This window comes from Trichosurus vulpecula, chromosome 5 (genome assembly GCF_011100635.1).
Source record: "Trichosurus vulpecula isolate mTriVul1 chromosome 5, mTriVul1.pri, whole genome shotgun sequence".
In the NCBI taxonomy this organism is placed as follows: Eukaryota; Metazoa; Chordata; class Mammalia; order Diprotodontia; family Phalangeridae; genus Trichosurus; species Trichosurus vulpecula.
Window position 1 is genome coordinate 21062147 of NC_050577.1, and position 14797 is coordinate 21076943.

Consider the following 14797-nt stretch of genomic DNA (forward strand, 5'->3'; position numbering starts at 1 on the left):
ACAGTTGACTTTCCATCATTGTTCATCATGACTGTCTTGGAGAGTGAGAGACAAGTCACTAGCCAGCTATGCTGCTTCTCCTCCTCCTCATCCCACCAGATTTCTTGGACCTCTGACCAAGCCTCGGCTTCCCAGACTGCCTTTCACTAGTTTACATGACTAATAGATCTCATTAAGTCCTGTGATTCATTTTTTCACAGACATTCAGCATCTACATTCAGGTCACTGCAATCATTTTCTTGGACTTGGCTTATATTTTCTTATTTTGAGAGTGTCAGTCTAGGAGAGTGATGGTTAATGACTATCATTCCACCATCTTGACAATCATGGGACCCGGCTCTCCAGAGCCACCACTTTGGGACAGTGATAGCATTGTTTCATCAGAATTACTGTTCCTCAAAATATTTCAAGAAATATTCAACGTCTTTAGCACCTGCATCCAATTCTCACATCCTCGATAGTCCTTGAAAGATGGACTTTATCATTGGAAATAGCCAGAAGTCATCCGGAACTGTATCTGGTAAATAAGTTCGATTTCCTGGGTAATACCATTGGTAGTAAGATTCAAGGGGTAATGAGAAAATTAAAACTCATTTTCTCACATCACTTGCCAGCTCTCTCCCAAGGGAATTCCAAAAATCAAAGGAACCGCTTGAGGCCTTTCCTGGTCCGTAGATGTAACTCCGAAGGGTTTGCACGTAACAGAATCCTGTAAACGTGGTCATGGGCACATTCCTATTAAGTAGGAACTCCTGGAAAGATTATTCACCTTTACTCCAATTAATGGCATGCATTAACCCAAGAGAATGTATTCAACTACCAGTGTTCAATGTAGCATCTTCAGTGGTACAGGGGAAAAATTTAGAGCAAAGAGCAAAGACCATGATGAGATTTACCCATGTTAACGGAAGTGAAAAGCAGCTTTGGTCAGAACTTCGTGGTGACAGAAAGATTAGACCAATACCAAATGGCAGGGAATCAGGCTTTCACAGTATCGCAAGCAGTGATGAGAATTTCCTGAAGTATTTTGGGAGCCCTCAGCTCCTAGGAATGTACTTATACCTTATTGTGACTCCCACCACTGGGGGCTCGTGGAGAGAAGACAGTAGCTTGGATGAGCATGGGCTTTCCTAAGCAACAGGGCTGAATTGCAGCATCATCACACAAGTTAAGTGGATTTCAGTATCTTTCTGAAAGATATCCAAAGCAATCCCTTTAAATATTATTCCTAAATTCTTAAGGCCCTCGGAGTGGCTGGGGGGTTTCTCCCCAATATTAGTCTTTAATTTTAAAATTTAAACCAAGTATGAGCTGGAACGAAACTTTGGAGGTTATTTTGTCCAATTCCCTCATTTTACAAATAAGGAGACTGAGATCCATTATTGATTTGATTACTATCGAAAATTTAGGTTTTTTGGAGATATAGAACTGGTCATAGTTAATTGACATTAATTGGAAATCTTGGGTTCTCAATTTTTATGTATGTCGTAGACCCCTTTGGCAGTCTGGCTAAAGCTTATAGATTGCTTCTCAGAGTAATTGCATCAAGTAAAATATATAGGATTTCCAAGAAAACCAGTTATGTAGAACTACAATGGTATATTTAGGTGTTAAAAAAAAACAACAGATTCACACCCCCAGGATAAGAACCCTTGCCATAGGTAGGTGCCCTCAGCTTGCAACCAGGCCATCCGTGTGTTCTGTCTATGCTGGGCCCTGTTAAGAAATGACCTCAGTCTCTGGACTGTTCCGCTGGAATCTCCTAATTGCTCACTCAGGGTTTTTTACCTATCTGGAGTCTAAAAGCATATTTCCCCTCACCCAGCCACTTAATGGCATTTTAAGGTTTATTCCAGTCTACTGGGGCCCTTTGCTGGTCCACAGCATTCTCTTCTAAGGTGCTGATCTCCATCCTCTCAGATATCCAGCCCACTGTGCCTGCATATCATGTGTTTTTGCATGTTTTAATGGTAACAGTTCTTCATTGACCTCATAAGACACTGGCGCATGTTTGAATGAGCATTTTATAGACCAGTCTGCTATGTTTTGAAGCATGCATTGATTCCTTCCTTCATGCTCTTCTCATCCAGCCCCTTGGTTTAAAAAGAAGCCAGACACCACCCCACCCCCACCCCAAACGAGAAAGTCAAGTTTCCAAACAGGGGCAATCACCATTCTCTTTGATGCCATCCCTTTACGTGATGGGGAAGAAGTCCGAGCTGTAGCCATCGGAAGATGCCTGGGGATCGAGTGGAAGACTCTTTCCCCCCTATTCTAAGCACATTTCATGCTTTTACAAACTTTGTTCAGTATTTGTTCCACTTAACGACAAATTCTACCACGCACACAAATCCACACAGACCTCTGTGTATAGACGTGTTTTGACTCATGTCTCCCGGGGGGTGATGAGGCACAAGATGGTGTCATATAGACTTCCTTGGCTCCTAGAAAGCTGATGTGCCAGTTTCTGGGCCGGTTTGCTGCATGTTTCCTGTACCCCATGTGGGAATTTCCGTAGAATGTCATCAGACAGCCCATCTACCTCATTTTGAAATTGGCCACAGACAATCTGTGTCTGTCGGGAGAAAAATATATTGTTAAAGGTAAACAAGTGAATGGGTGGAGTGGTGTATATAAAGGGGAGGGGGGAAGGACTTGGTAGAATACATGCCAAAGGCTAAAATGTACATAGTGATATCCCTGCATTTGTTTTTTAAGTAAATGTTCAGCTTCATGTCTTGTATTCTCTCTTCAGCCTCTGTGGTTTCATAGTTGAACTTTTTAGCATCCCAGGCGGTCTCCCATTTGGAGGCAGTCCTGCCTTTCAGAATGTTGAATAGACAGAGGATAAACTTAAAGATGTAACATAAAGTTGTGTGTTGATTTCTCTCCATTAGTCTCTTTTACTGAACTTTGCCTAGAACATAAAAGTTTTTGAATACTCTGAGTTCGACCAAATAAAAGCTGATTATTTTTTTGTTGTTGTCGTGGCTCTGGACAAGTTCATCCAGTATATCAGTTGAGACAAGGTGGGGTGGGATGGGGGAGCAGGGGTTTACTTCTTTTGCAAGAATGTTTTAAAACATCTGTCAGATTTTATATTGTTTAATTACAATAAACTTATTTTTAAAGTATTTGCCTTTAAGTGTTTCTGTTCAATTATGCAATCTCTCTAGTGTATTTCCCTCTGTGAGTTCAGTGAAAATTCACTGCCTAACTCAGGTCGCCTCCCCTCTGTGGGACTCAACTTCCCCACCTATAAAATGGGAGGGTAAAGCTAGATGAACTCCAAAGCCCCTGTGTCAGTCAAACTGGTGTTGATGACAAGGACCTATGATGAGGCATGTGATGGATGGTTAGAGTGGAGGACCTAGTCCAGTGCTTTAAACTACATTAATATGACTGGAGACACTGCACAAGGTGCGAGACAGGTGCCTGTCTAGGGGGAGAGTTAGGTGGGACCACAGAACATCTATTTAGAGCACGTTTAGTACAACTCCTTCATTTTGCAGGTGAGTCAGAGGCTTGGGAAAAGTCCTAATTTCAGAGTTGGAGCACTTCACCATACTTCCCAATGGACCTACACCATCCAGATAACCCACGGCAACCCTCGGCAGGGGCCGGGGTCGGGGGGGGGGGGGGGGAGGATGGAATCCATTTTTCCCCTCCATATCATGACTTAGTCCCTCACTGTTCCTCCAGGACTAGGGCTTTCTCTCCAAGTGTGTGGCACTACCTAGGAACTCTTCCCTTTTCTCTCTAAAACACCTGGGTCCCTGAACTATTGAAGATATAAAAAAAATTGTCCAAGAAACTACCTCTTCTGCATTCAGGAGACTAGGTCCCAGAACTTGGACATGTATCTAAGAAATTGACCCTTCTCTATCCAAGAGACTAAGTTTGTGGTTCCATCCCTTCTAGCAGCAACCTAGTTTTGTAAAGTGTCAAACTCACCATTGTGGCTGCAAAATTCCCCAGTGTAAAACCAGATGAAAATGTAATTGGGAAATGTTTAAAAAAATAAAAAAACACAATGCAACATAGATAATATTGATTTGTGGTTTTCTTAGTCAATATGCCACTGGTTTCTGTTTGATTTTGACACCACTGGTTTAGAACATTTGTAAGTATAGCATGCCTCTGCTACTCTTTTTGTGCTGGGGTCCAGGAAATCTGACTGCCTGTGGCTGTTGCCACTTCTTGGGCTGACAGTGTCTTATTGCCACTCCATAACTGCCATTCCTGAGGCTGAGGATGGGTGCATGGAGGAGGGGAAGGATTCATCCCTGAGGGGCTATGCCAGTACACAGGACCAAAGACAGCTCACAAGTCTCTGATCTAGGCTTGGCTCTCTTTGGATTTCTCCAAAATGGGAAGACTACAGCTGACCCCCTCTAGACAGCTGGCTCTGAACCACAATAGTCATTATCTCCAAACTGACCAACAGTGTGATACTCACCTTCCAGTAGAATTGGGACTGGTTTAAAGATGGAATCATTCACATCCAGAAAGGGAAAACATGTCTTTGCCTCTAAAGAGGGCAATAGGAATTCCTAACTCTGAGTTGGTTTTCCAACTTTGATAAAAGTCAGATGTTTTCTGACTTTCAATCACTTCCAGAGACAGATAAGTAATTCATTGAAAATGGATAATCTTAACCTGGGACATTCTGCTAACTTGTTGGCTGCTGTCTGACTGGGTGTGGTGGCTTAGAACCTGTGGTGGTGGTGGTGGTGATGGTGGTGGTGGTGGTGGTGATAATGATGATGGTAGTGGTGATGGTGGTGGTGGTGGTGGTGGTGGGGGTGATGATGGTGGTGGTGGTGGTGGTGGTGATGGTGATGATGGTGGTGGTGGTGGTGATTGTGGTGGTGATGATGATGGTGGTGGTGGTGATGATGGTGGTGGTGGTGATGATGGCGGTGGTGGTGGTGATGGTAGTGGTGGTGATGGTGATGATGATTATTTCTTTAAGATTTTCGGAGTGCTTTACAATTATTAGCTCATTTTATCCTCACAACAATCTCTGGTTGCAGGTGCTGTTATTATCCCCATTTTGCAGATGGGGAAGCAGGCAAGCAGGGTCAGTGATGTGCTGAAGGTCATGCCTGAGGCAGTATTTGAAGTACGGCTCATTTAAAGAACTGTAGCTTTCCCTTTCTAGTCACTGCAAGCCCAGCAGATGGCAGTAGGGAGTAGTAGCTGACCGGGAGAGGCTAGACAGCTGAAGCCCAGAGTGTGGTATCAAAGAGGAGCTTGACAGCATCAAACCAGCAGAGACCATCGATAGCCAGCCAGCAGAAAGCAGTACGGTGACATTGCCCGAGGGCATCCTAGGCTAAGCAGCATTGGAGAAAGTTCCTCTTGTGTGCCCCACACACATGCGCCCTGACCAATGGATTCCTAGTCCAGACTGACTGGCCCCAATGTCCCCAACCAGATATCTCTCACCATCCTGATCTCTATTGGATATCCATAAATTTGTCCATCAGAGCAGGGCTTCTAAAATATATAAAAAACCCAACAAAACACTTTTTAAATGTTGAATTTCAGAGAATTAAAAAAAGTCACCCACAAAGACATGAGCTCTCCCTCTTAAATGCCCCTACTTTCTTGGGAAATGAATCCAAGACCATGTAATAGACAGGCATATTGGTTGCTTATCAAGGGCTCTCGGGATGCAGAGCAAGAAGAACTCAGACAACATAAAACTTCTTTTCCTGGTAAAATTCTAGAATACATTATTAAAGGGGTGACTGGTGAATATCTGTAATGGGAAACCATGATATCCTTGTGGACAAGATGGAGAGAGCTTGGATAATATTTTAGTTACAGAAGTGGTTGATCCCTGGACCCAAAATCATTATCAATAGTTTGATGACAACTTGGAAGTTTTGTTACCGAACCTGCTGGAAGAAGAAATTTCAGAGGAGACGTTCCCTCCATCTTCCACCGATTCTATCGAGCCTGTACCTGTGTCTGTTGGGCAATGGTACTTTGAGGATGTTTTGAACGTTGGATATGAGAGCATCTGACAGCTAAACCACACAAAGCAAAGGTATAATTTTGCTTAAGGGAGAGATATTTAATGGGACTCATGACATACATGGAACACCAAGAGAAATGATTACCTCAATAAGGAATGGACAAATCTAATATAAGGTTAGAGGTCAAGTACATTGACTGCCCAGAGAAATTCCTAGCTTAGCACAAACATGCAAATCTAGCATACATAATGAAAATAGGGTCCTTAATAATAATCCTTACACGTAAGGCATACGATTATTCCTGAATAAAGGCTGGCAGTGGAGTGCTTCTCCTACAGGAGAAGAGCTAGGGTTAGGGTTAGTGAACTGCCCAACTGCTAACAAAGAAATAGAGGGAAAAAGAAAGTGGACTCTGGATGAGGCCAGTTCTATCCACCTCTGCCCAGTGGAGAAGACGAGAAGCTCCAATGGGCCCCAATTCTCTGCCCTTCAGAAGAAGAGAGGAAGAGCAGAGCTCTCCCTTGGAAAAACTATAGGATATGGTTTTGTGTGATAGGTCCAGGAAAAAAAATGGAAGAGAGAACCAACTGAGATGGATTCACTGAATGTCAGAGGGTGGAGGCCAGAAAAATAGAAAGAAGAAGGCCTGTAGACTGGGGGGTAGAAGGGAAATGAGGGGGGAAATGAGGAATGGACAGATAGGTGAGTGAATTGGCAGTGACTTTGTAGTCAGCCCTCCCCTAACCTTTGACCTGCTACCCTCTGCATGTCGACATCTGGTGCCACTTCTAAGTGTGTCTCTCGCTCCCTTACTGACTGTCCCTTTCTAACATCTTTTCCTACTAGTAAAGACACAGTGTCACAAAGGAAGAAATACTGAACTTGGAGTCCCAAGGTCTGAGTTCAAATCCCAACTCAGCTCTTCACCTCCTAGCCCCTCAGTTTCCCTGTCTGCAAAAAGAAGAGATTGGACCAGACACCCACCATAAATCCCCTTCAGCTTTACAGCTGTGACTGTCCATGTGATGTTGAGCACATCTCTTCAGCTACCTGGGCCTCAAGTTTCCTCACCTGTAAAAAGAGAGAGTTGAACTGGATGACCTCTAAAAGGTCCCTTTCAATTTTAGATCTGTCCTCCTATGACTCCTGAGTGTGTAGGAACCCTGGGAATTTGTCAGCAAAGATAGGAGTCCATTTCAGCCAAAGGAACCCTAGTGAGGTTTTGGAGTGGAAGGAACTAGGTCCTAGAGAAGTTTTTTTCCTTTGATGGGATCCCCAAAAGAATGAACCAGGTCTGGTTCTACTTGTCCCCACCTCAAATCCTTCTGCTTTTCTTTGTTGGGCTTTTTCTGGGGCAGAGGGGAAGGGCTGTCACACTTAGGTCTGACTGAGCCCTCACGGTATCTTTGGGCTTCTGCTAATGTCCTCCTTTGGTGTGTCCTCAGCATTTGGATCAGATTCTGGTTTCTTCAAGAACATCTTAGTGGAGCCAAGAACTTGTAGCTCCTGCCAAGCTGGCGAACCTTCAAGCAGGAGCCCAGTGAAAGACCATGTGTACATCATCTGACAAGCCTAGCTAACTAAGCTCACAAAGGCTCGTCACCTACTTGAACACGGGGGTGAAGAGGTGGGCGGGGATGACTTTCTTCTTGGTCATGTTACTCTCAAAGAATTTTGTGGCCATCACCATTCTCTGCTGAGTCATGGAGTGTCTGTCATTTGCATCCAAGCCAGTGAAATGATGGGTCAATGTATGGAGCCCCAGGACCTGGGGAATATAAGCACAAAAGACTTGTCTGCTTTCAAAGCCCCACGGATCTAATTCATTAAGTGATCAGCAGAACACAACAGTATCCATGCCAGGAAGCTGAGTAACTGGATTTTATTACCGTGCCTCCTCCTAGCAATTCCACATTCTAGATATCTTGTTGAAAATTGGCCTCTCCGCCTAGTCAGACATGTCAAAGGCAGCTCACCAGCAGAGCTGCTATAGAAGGGCTGTGAAGAGAAGAGCAGAATTTAATTACAGCCTTTCCCGGGGGACAGAGCTCTGAGATGATCTGAAACAGCTTGGGGAATGACAAGCTTGATCGTCAGAATCACATTGTCCTTTCTCTTCTCTAGAGGCACAGGCTGGGACATCAGAATGAGGAGCTGCCTTTCATTTGATCTTGTAAGGGGAAGATTAAATTGGGACAGGCTGTCCACCTGCCCTCCGGTGTCCATGCCCTAGTTGGCAAAAGAAACTGGAATGGCAAATTGAGAACTGGACAAAAGGGAATTAACCTGGAAGTGGACAGAGAAAGGCAGCATTGATGAATGTATATATCATGTTTCTGAGTCAGTAGACATGGTCCTCATCCCTTGACTCACTGCGTGACTGTCATTTCAGTTTGTCTCTCTATTAAATGGGGAAAATATTATTTGTCATCTGCCTCCCTTGAAGGGACATCATGAAGATAGGGCCAATGTCTGTAAGCTGTAGATTACATACTTGACTATTAGGAAAGTATTTTTGATAGAAGTAATAAATAGTGCATTGCCTTCCAATAATTCCCAATGTCTTAGCATTCCAGAATATTTTACCCACGTGAATCAGTCACCCAGAGCAAGGGAGAGGCACGTCATTGGCATGGGTCAGTTGCAAGTATAAAGGGTGCCATGGCAGATGTTTACGTCAGGTATGAAGAGAGAGGAAGAACTGATGAGTAGGAAGCCTGCATGTTCAATTGGCATACACATATAAGGAAAGCCCCAGGCATACTGGATGGACCCCCATCCATGGAAAAGAGTCACACAGAATCCCTCTCTTCCCTCACGATGCAGCTTAAGCATGACCTTCTACAAGAAACCTTTTCTGACCCCTCCCTAGCTGCAAGTGTCCTCCCTCCCTAACCAGCCTTACATTTTTTTCTATTTATTCTGTACCTATTTATAAGGGGCACATTGGCTTTCCCAGCAGAATGCAATCTCCCTGAGAGCCAGGACTTTGTCTTTGAGTCCTCAGTGCCCAGATCAGAGTAGACATTCAATAAATGCTTGTCACTTGACTTACTGATAAGCAGGTATAGAGGGATTGCAATCTGCACTGTCCAGGGGAGTCCCCATGTCAATGAGGCCATACATCCACTAAAATTTTAAAAGTAAATCCCCAGAACTCCCTTAGGAAGTAGGAATTACTACTAAGTATTGTTATTAAGTACCCATCCATTGCTTTCCAGAGAATTTACTAGGCAACATTTTTATTAAAAATGAAGCAAGAGTGTGATAGAGGGAGGGAAATAGCCCCCGATCCCACCTCTGCTCAATTGTTATGACTAGCCTCTAATTCCACCATGTTCGCTGAAAGCAGAATGTGTGGTTTCTCATGTTTCCTTCCCTGGTTCATGCAGAGGCAGATCCATAGCAACCCATGATCCTGATCTCTTTTGATTCAGGCTTCTTCTTTAAGTTCCAGACATCTAGAAGCTTGACAGTCACTTTGTTATCCATCCCCATGGTAGGTACACGTTGAATGAATAGTCAAGAGCATTTTTGTGAACTCTTCATGTGTCCAGCCTATGCTATACCTTGGAACCCAGAGGAGTGCGTTGTAGGGTAAGTGGGGATGTGGGATGGTCATACTAAGTGGGCGAGTCACTTAACTTCTCTGAGGCTCAGTGTTCTCAGCTGTAACATGGGGATAATATCGCTTAACTCACAGGGCTGTTGGGAGGATCAGATGAGAATGCGTGTAAAGCGCCTGAAGATGCCATAGAAATGCAAACTATTGCTATGGTTATTTTTATTAGGTGCATCATATATGTGATAACAATTCTTGCTGATGAAATTTGAAACAGTCCCTAACTTTAAGGGACCAACAGTCTTTTGGGCACCATCAAAACCACAGGCAACAACTCTTAAGTCATTGGTCAGGTAATAACTCCCATTTCTATGGCTCTTTGGGGCTTGTAAGGGGGTCTGGCCCTACCCCCTCATTTCAGTTCAAGCCACTATGTGGAAGCTGGTTTCCAGCTAGGCATGACTGAGGGGCTGTGTGATGACCAAAAGTCTTTTCATCTACTGTGGAGCAGGAAGGGTTAGTGACCCAGGAGTTATCGAGCCAGAGGTGAGCGTACATACAGAAGGGAGATTCACACATCCGTCAGTCTCTTTCCTTTGTAGCTATGAGGAAGTAGGACAGCTTTGAGCTGCTATGATGGAAGGAAGGGCATCTCTCCTAAGTCATAGCTGACCATGGTGACTGTGACATCTTTCTCTGGTGTCTGTTCTTTTCTGATCTTAGGCAAATGAGTATTCCCAAATGGATGTATCCAGGCAGTGACCTTGTGAGTCTGTCGGATCCAGAGACGTCCCAATGACTGTTGGAGTCAGTAGCAGAATTCAGGGTAACCAATAGCAACCGGAACATGAATCAATAGGTAACCGAGCACAATCCCTGAGCTGGATGTACACAGGCTTTCACTTATGAGCCTTTCATGAGCTGGCGAGGTTGCCACGTGTGGCTCAGCCTGGCTGCAAATGAGCCCGGTCAGGAGCCAGCCCAGCAGCCAAGTGACCTCTTAACCCAGACCAACAGTGAATTGACCCTTCCAGCCAAAACGCCTTGTCTTGTAAAAAGTCGGACTGGCTGAATTGCCCATCCAAGGGAGATGGCCATGCTTTGTGAGGAGTCAGCTGAGCAGTGGAGTAAGCCACCCATCACTACCCATAGCTCACTGGGTGAGGATTCCACAAAGGGAGAAAAGTTCTTCCAGGGCCAGGAGTGAGTTAGTGCTCACTCTCCCCAAGGACTCCAGGAGTATTGGGAAGGAATGCTTTGTGTTGGCTGTTCTGAGTAAACACCTTTTCTAAAAGCTTCTAAAAGAGTTAAGTAGTTGATTGTGGATGGGGAGAATACCAGTATTAAAAACCCTCAGGGTTACCCCGTGGACCGTGAGAATTGGCCTCTGTCCTCTCTCTGCCAGCGTGAGTGGCAAAGGGGCCCTACGCATGATGCTACAGTTTTCAAAACCTTTCCTCACAACAACCTGATGAGGTAAGGACTACAATTATTGCGCCCATTTTTCAGGTGAAGAAACTGAGGCTCAGAGAGCTGAAGTGACTCTAGTGACATAGCCAGATGTGTCTGAGGCAAGATTCAAACCCAGATCACTGGAGTCTAAGCTTAATGTGAATTCTATTGTCCCTCAGTGACACTCTTGGCTCTTGGGAAAGTTTCATTTGTGATCATTCATTTGGGTACAGTGATCCAAATTGCTTTTAACTAATGGAAGGCTGTTTGGCTAAGTACGTAACAGGGCCAGAGAAGTGATTTCCAATGACCTGGGTGGCAGCTTCTGGCCAACCTCAGATATAAACACGGGTGCTGTAGACAGTGAGGAATTAGGAGAAACAACCTGGAGAACTTGCCGACTTGGCAACAAGACATCCGGACAGAATGGGGCACAGACTGTGTGTTCCTAAGAGAATATGGGGTGAGCTGAAGCCCAACCCTGTACAGCAGGCTCTGAGGTTTGCCCGCCCCTCCAAGGCTATCAGTGGACAGACCTCTCACAAGAAAGAGTCCTTCTCCCCAGCACTTCTTGCCTGTTCCTAAGACGGTTTAGTTTGTTGGGGTTTAGGCCCTACAGTAAAACATCTCCATTCTGTTTGGCCTCCTGGAAAGTGGATTTCTGACTCCCTGGCTTATTCTTTACCTAACGCCAACCTGCTTTCCAATCTCCGATTAGACAGTTTGCAGATCATCAGTGACAGTGAAAGACAAAGCAGAGACCCTAAGACAGAGGGAAAGGGGAGAAAGGAACAAGTATTTGTTACACACCTACTATGTGCAAGGCACTGTGCTAAGCATCTTACAAATATCTCATTTGGTCCTCACAACCACCCTGGGAAGTGAGTGCTGTTATTATCCTCCTTTTGCAGTTAAGGAAACTGAGGCATGCAGAGGTTAAAAGTCTCGCCCAGGGTCACGCGCTAAGTGTCTGAGGCCAGATTTGAACTCGAGTCACCCTGACTCTAAGCCATCTAGCTGAGTAAAGGACATAACCACACCTATGAGCATCTCTTTTCCTCTCTTCCACCCACCTTTTTTTTTTTGCCTGGTTAATTCTTCTGGAGTTGGCGAGAGGGGGTGAAGCTAATGAAGAGGATGGCATGTCAAGAGCCACAGTGGATGGGAATGAAGGGAGTGAAAGGTGGGGCAGGGGTGCATCTATCAGGCCACTGAGGGACAGAGAGAGAAAGAGGACCACGGATCAGAGTGGCGGTCCCTTCCACTACATTTAAGAAAAAAAAAACAATAAAGAGTTGGCTGCACTAGCTTGCAACTTTTTAGTTGCTGTATCTTTGCCCAGAGATACATTTCAAAGCGGGCACTGTTCAGAACCTCAATCGATAGAAAAGCAAGGTCAGTTTTGCAAACAGGCCAGTTTCCATTTCCAGGAAAAGGTGTTGGCCTTGATATTATGATTTGGCCCCTGCCAAGTCCCAGAGTCCCTAAGCTTCTTCTGCCTGGACCGTGGAGACACTCTGGGTCCTGCTGCAGTGAATCTGGCTTCCACTTATTTCACCAAAGAGCCTTTACAGAAGAAGCATTTAGCCCAATGCCTGGCACATAGTGGGCACTTAATAAATGTTTATAGAGGGACTAAAACTGCACTGAAACTTTTGGGATACCCCATGCACTGGGCATTTATTTTATACTGGCTTTTATTATTAATTATTTAATTTTCTAGAATAAGAGAATGTGAGAACTGGGAGAGACCTCAGCAATCCAGCAATTTTACTGTGTAAATGAGAAAAGTGGTCTTTGGACAGCTTTGTAATAAATCCATTTCTCTCCATATCTATATCATCATATCTATATAATGTACATCTGCATATACACATATATACTTCAGCTGTCTCTATCTTCTGTACCTATAGGTGCATATGCCTATATCTATACATATATGTATACCATTTATATATATCGTTATCCAAATATCTTAAGAATTGAAGGGAAACCAGAGAAGGGCCTTGGAGACTCTTCAAACCAAGTTCTGGGCCAAGTGATATTTTAATACTCAAGATGGGGATGAGGAAAGAGCCTTAGAAATGCAAAGGAGAATTCTGACCTCTGTCACCCTCCAGAGGTCCTCCTTTGGACAGATACAGAATTCCAAGGTCAGAGCCCAGAAATGTCAAAGAAGCTGCTGTGTGAAAGAAGTCTTTCTGGCTCTCCTTGAACTGGGTTCAGAAAAGGAGTATAGGCTGCTTTACCGAGGTACCTTGGGCCTTCCAATGTCTTCGGGCCGCACAGTGAGACACAAATGCTGTTGTGTCTGTGATACTCTTCATACTCCTCCCCTTCCTCCTACACACAAACACATTACTTTGAAAGAAAATGCAAACAACCAACATTATGATAATTTGTGTGACACAACAGAAATCTTTTTGCTGTGTTTGTCATGTCTACTGTCTGCCTAGGCCTATACCCCCATGGAGATCCAAGAAAGAGGAAAAGGTCCTATGTGCATAAAATTTTTATAGTGGCTCTTTCTGTGGTGGCAAAGAATTGGAAACAAAAGAAGTGTCTGTCAACTGGAGAATGGCTGAATAAATTATGGGGTATAAATGTCATGGAATACTATAGTGCTATAAGAAAGGAAAGGGAATGCTTCAGGGAAACCTGGGAAGACTTGAATGAACTGATACAGAGTGAAGTGAGCAAAACCGCAGGAACTATTTGTACTAGAAAATCAATATTATAAAAATGAACAATTTTGAAGATTTATATAAACTGATGAAGAATGAAATAAACAGGACCAGAACAATTGATACTTTAACAACTCTGTAAAACTGAACTTTGAAAGACATAAGAACTCAATAATCAACTGATTCCAGAGAACCAATAATGAAGAAGGCTGCCCATCCCCTGACAGAGAGATGAGAGGAGTCAAGATACACATTTGTTTAGCTTGATTCTTCTTATTCATTATTCCTTCCCTCCTTTTTTCTCTTCCTCTTTCCTTCCTTCCTTCCTCCTTTCCTTCCTTCCTTTCTTTCTTTCCTTCCTTTTCTTCTTCCTTTCTTCCTTTCCTTCCTTTTCTTCCTCCTTCCTTCCTTTCTTCACTTTCTTTTAATTGCCGTAATGCTTTGGTCTGTCATCCTTTCTTCAAGGTACCGACCTACAGTTACAGAATAGAGAACTACTTATCCACTGATTACTTCTTGGAATTGCATCGGCCTACGGAGGAATTGCCCTTTGTTCTGCATTCATGGAAATTCAGGAGGGAAGTATGGACATGATATAACTCATTCATTTTGTTCATGAGGAATCTAACACCCAGAAAAGTTAAGAAAGGATCAGCCCAAGATTATATAGTTATTTAATCATAAAGCCAGGACTGGATTCATATCTCCTGATTCTCAGTGCAGCCTTATTCCAATACATGATGTTGCCGCTTCATCTAAGCATTTACTAATATACATTGAAAATCTATAGATGGGTTCTTTCATCTCTTCCTCAACCAATAGCCACAGCCATCATGGACACCAGCCATGCGCATCCCATCGAGCTGGCCCAGGTCACCAAGGTGCTGGTTAGGACTGGTCCACCGTGGCACACAGAGTTCATGGAAGACATGAGCGGATCCATCATCACAAACGTGAAGGGCCCCATCTGGGAAGAGGACAGACTCACCCTATTGGACATTGATCTGGAAGCTGCATTGAGGGCAGGGGAGGCCTTAAGACTAGAGCGGGCCTGCCAGAGGATTTTAGGCAGCCCAAGCAAATGCAGGTTGTACAGGCCTGGTCTAGTGTAA

General features: G+C 44.2%; 1 protein-coding gene across 1 annotated transcript; it reads left to right on the forward strand.

Annotated features, from left to right (window-relative positions):
- Positions 1–14518: 14518 nt before the first annotated feature.
- On the forward strand, positions 14519–14797 carry LOC118850820 (40S ribosomal protein S28-like). The gene has a single exon (XM_036760474.1). The coding sequence runs from the start codon at positions 14519–14521 to the stop codon at positions 14795–14797; it is 279 nt and encodes a 92-aa protein (XP_036616369.1).

What these genes read in the sequence shown, in the direction of transcription:
- LOC118850820 (XM_036760474.1), top strand. Translation starts at nt 14,519, where the DNA reads ATGGACACCAGCCATGCGCATCCCATCGAGCTGGCCCAGGTCACCAAG.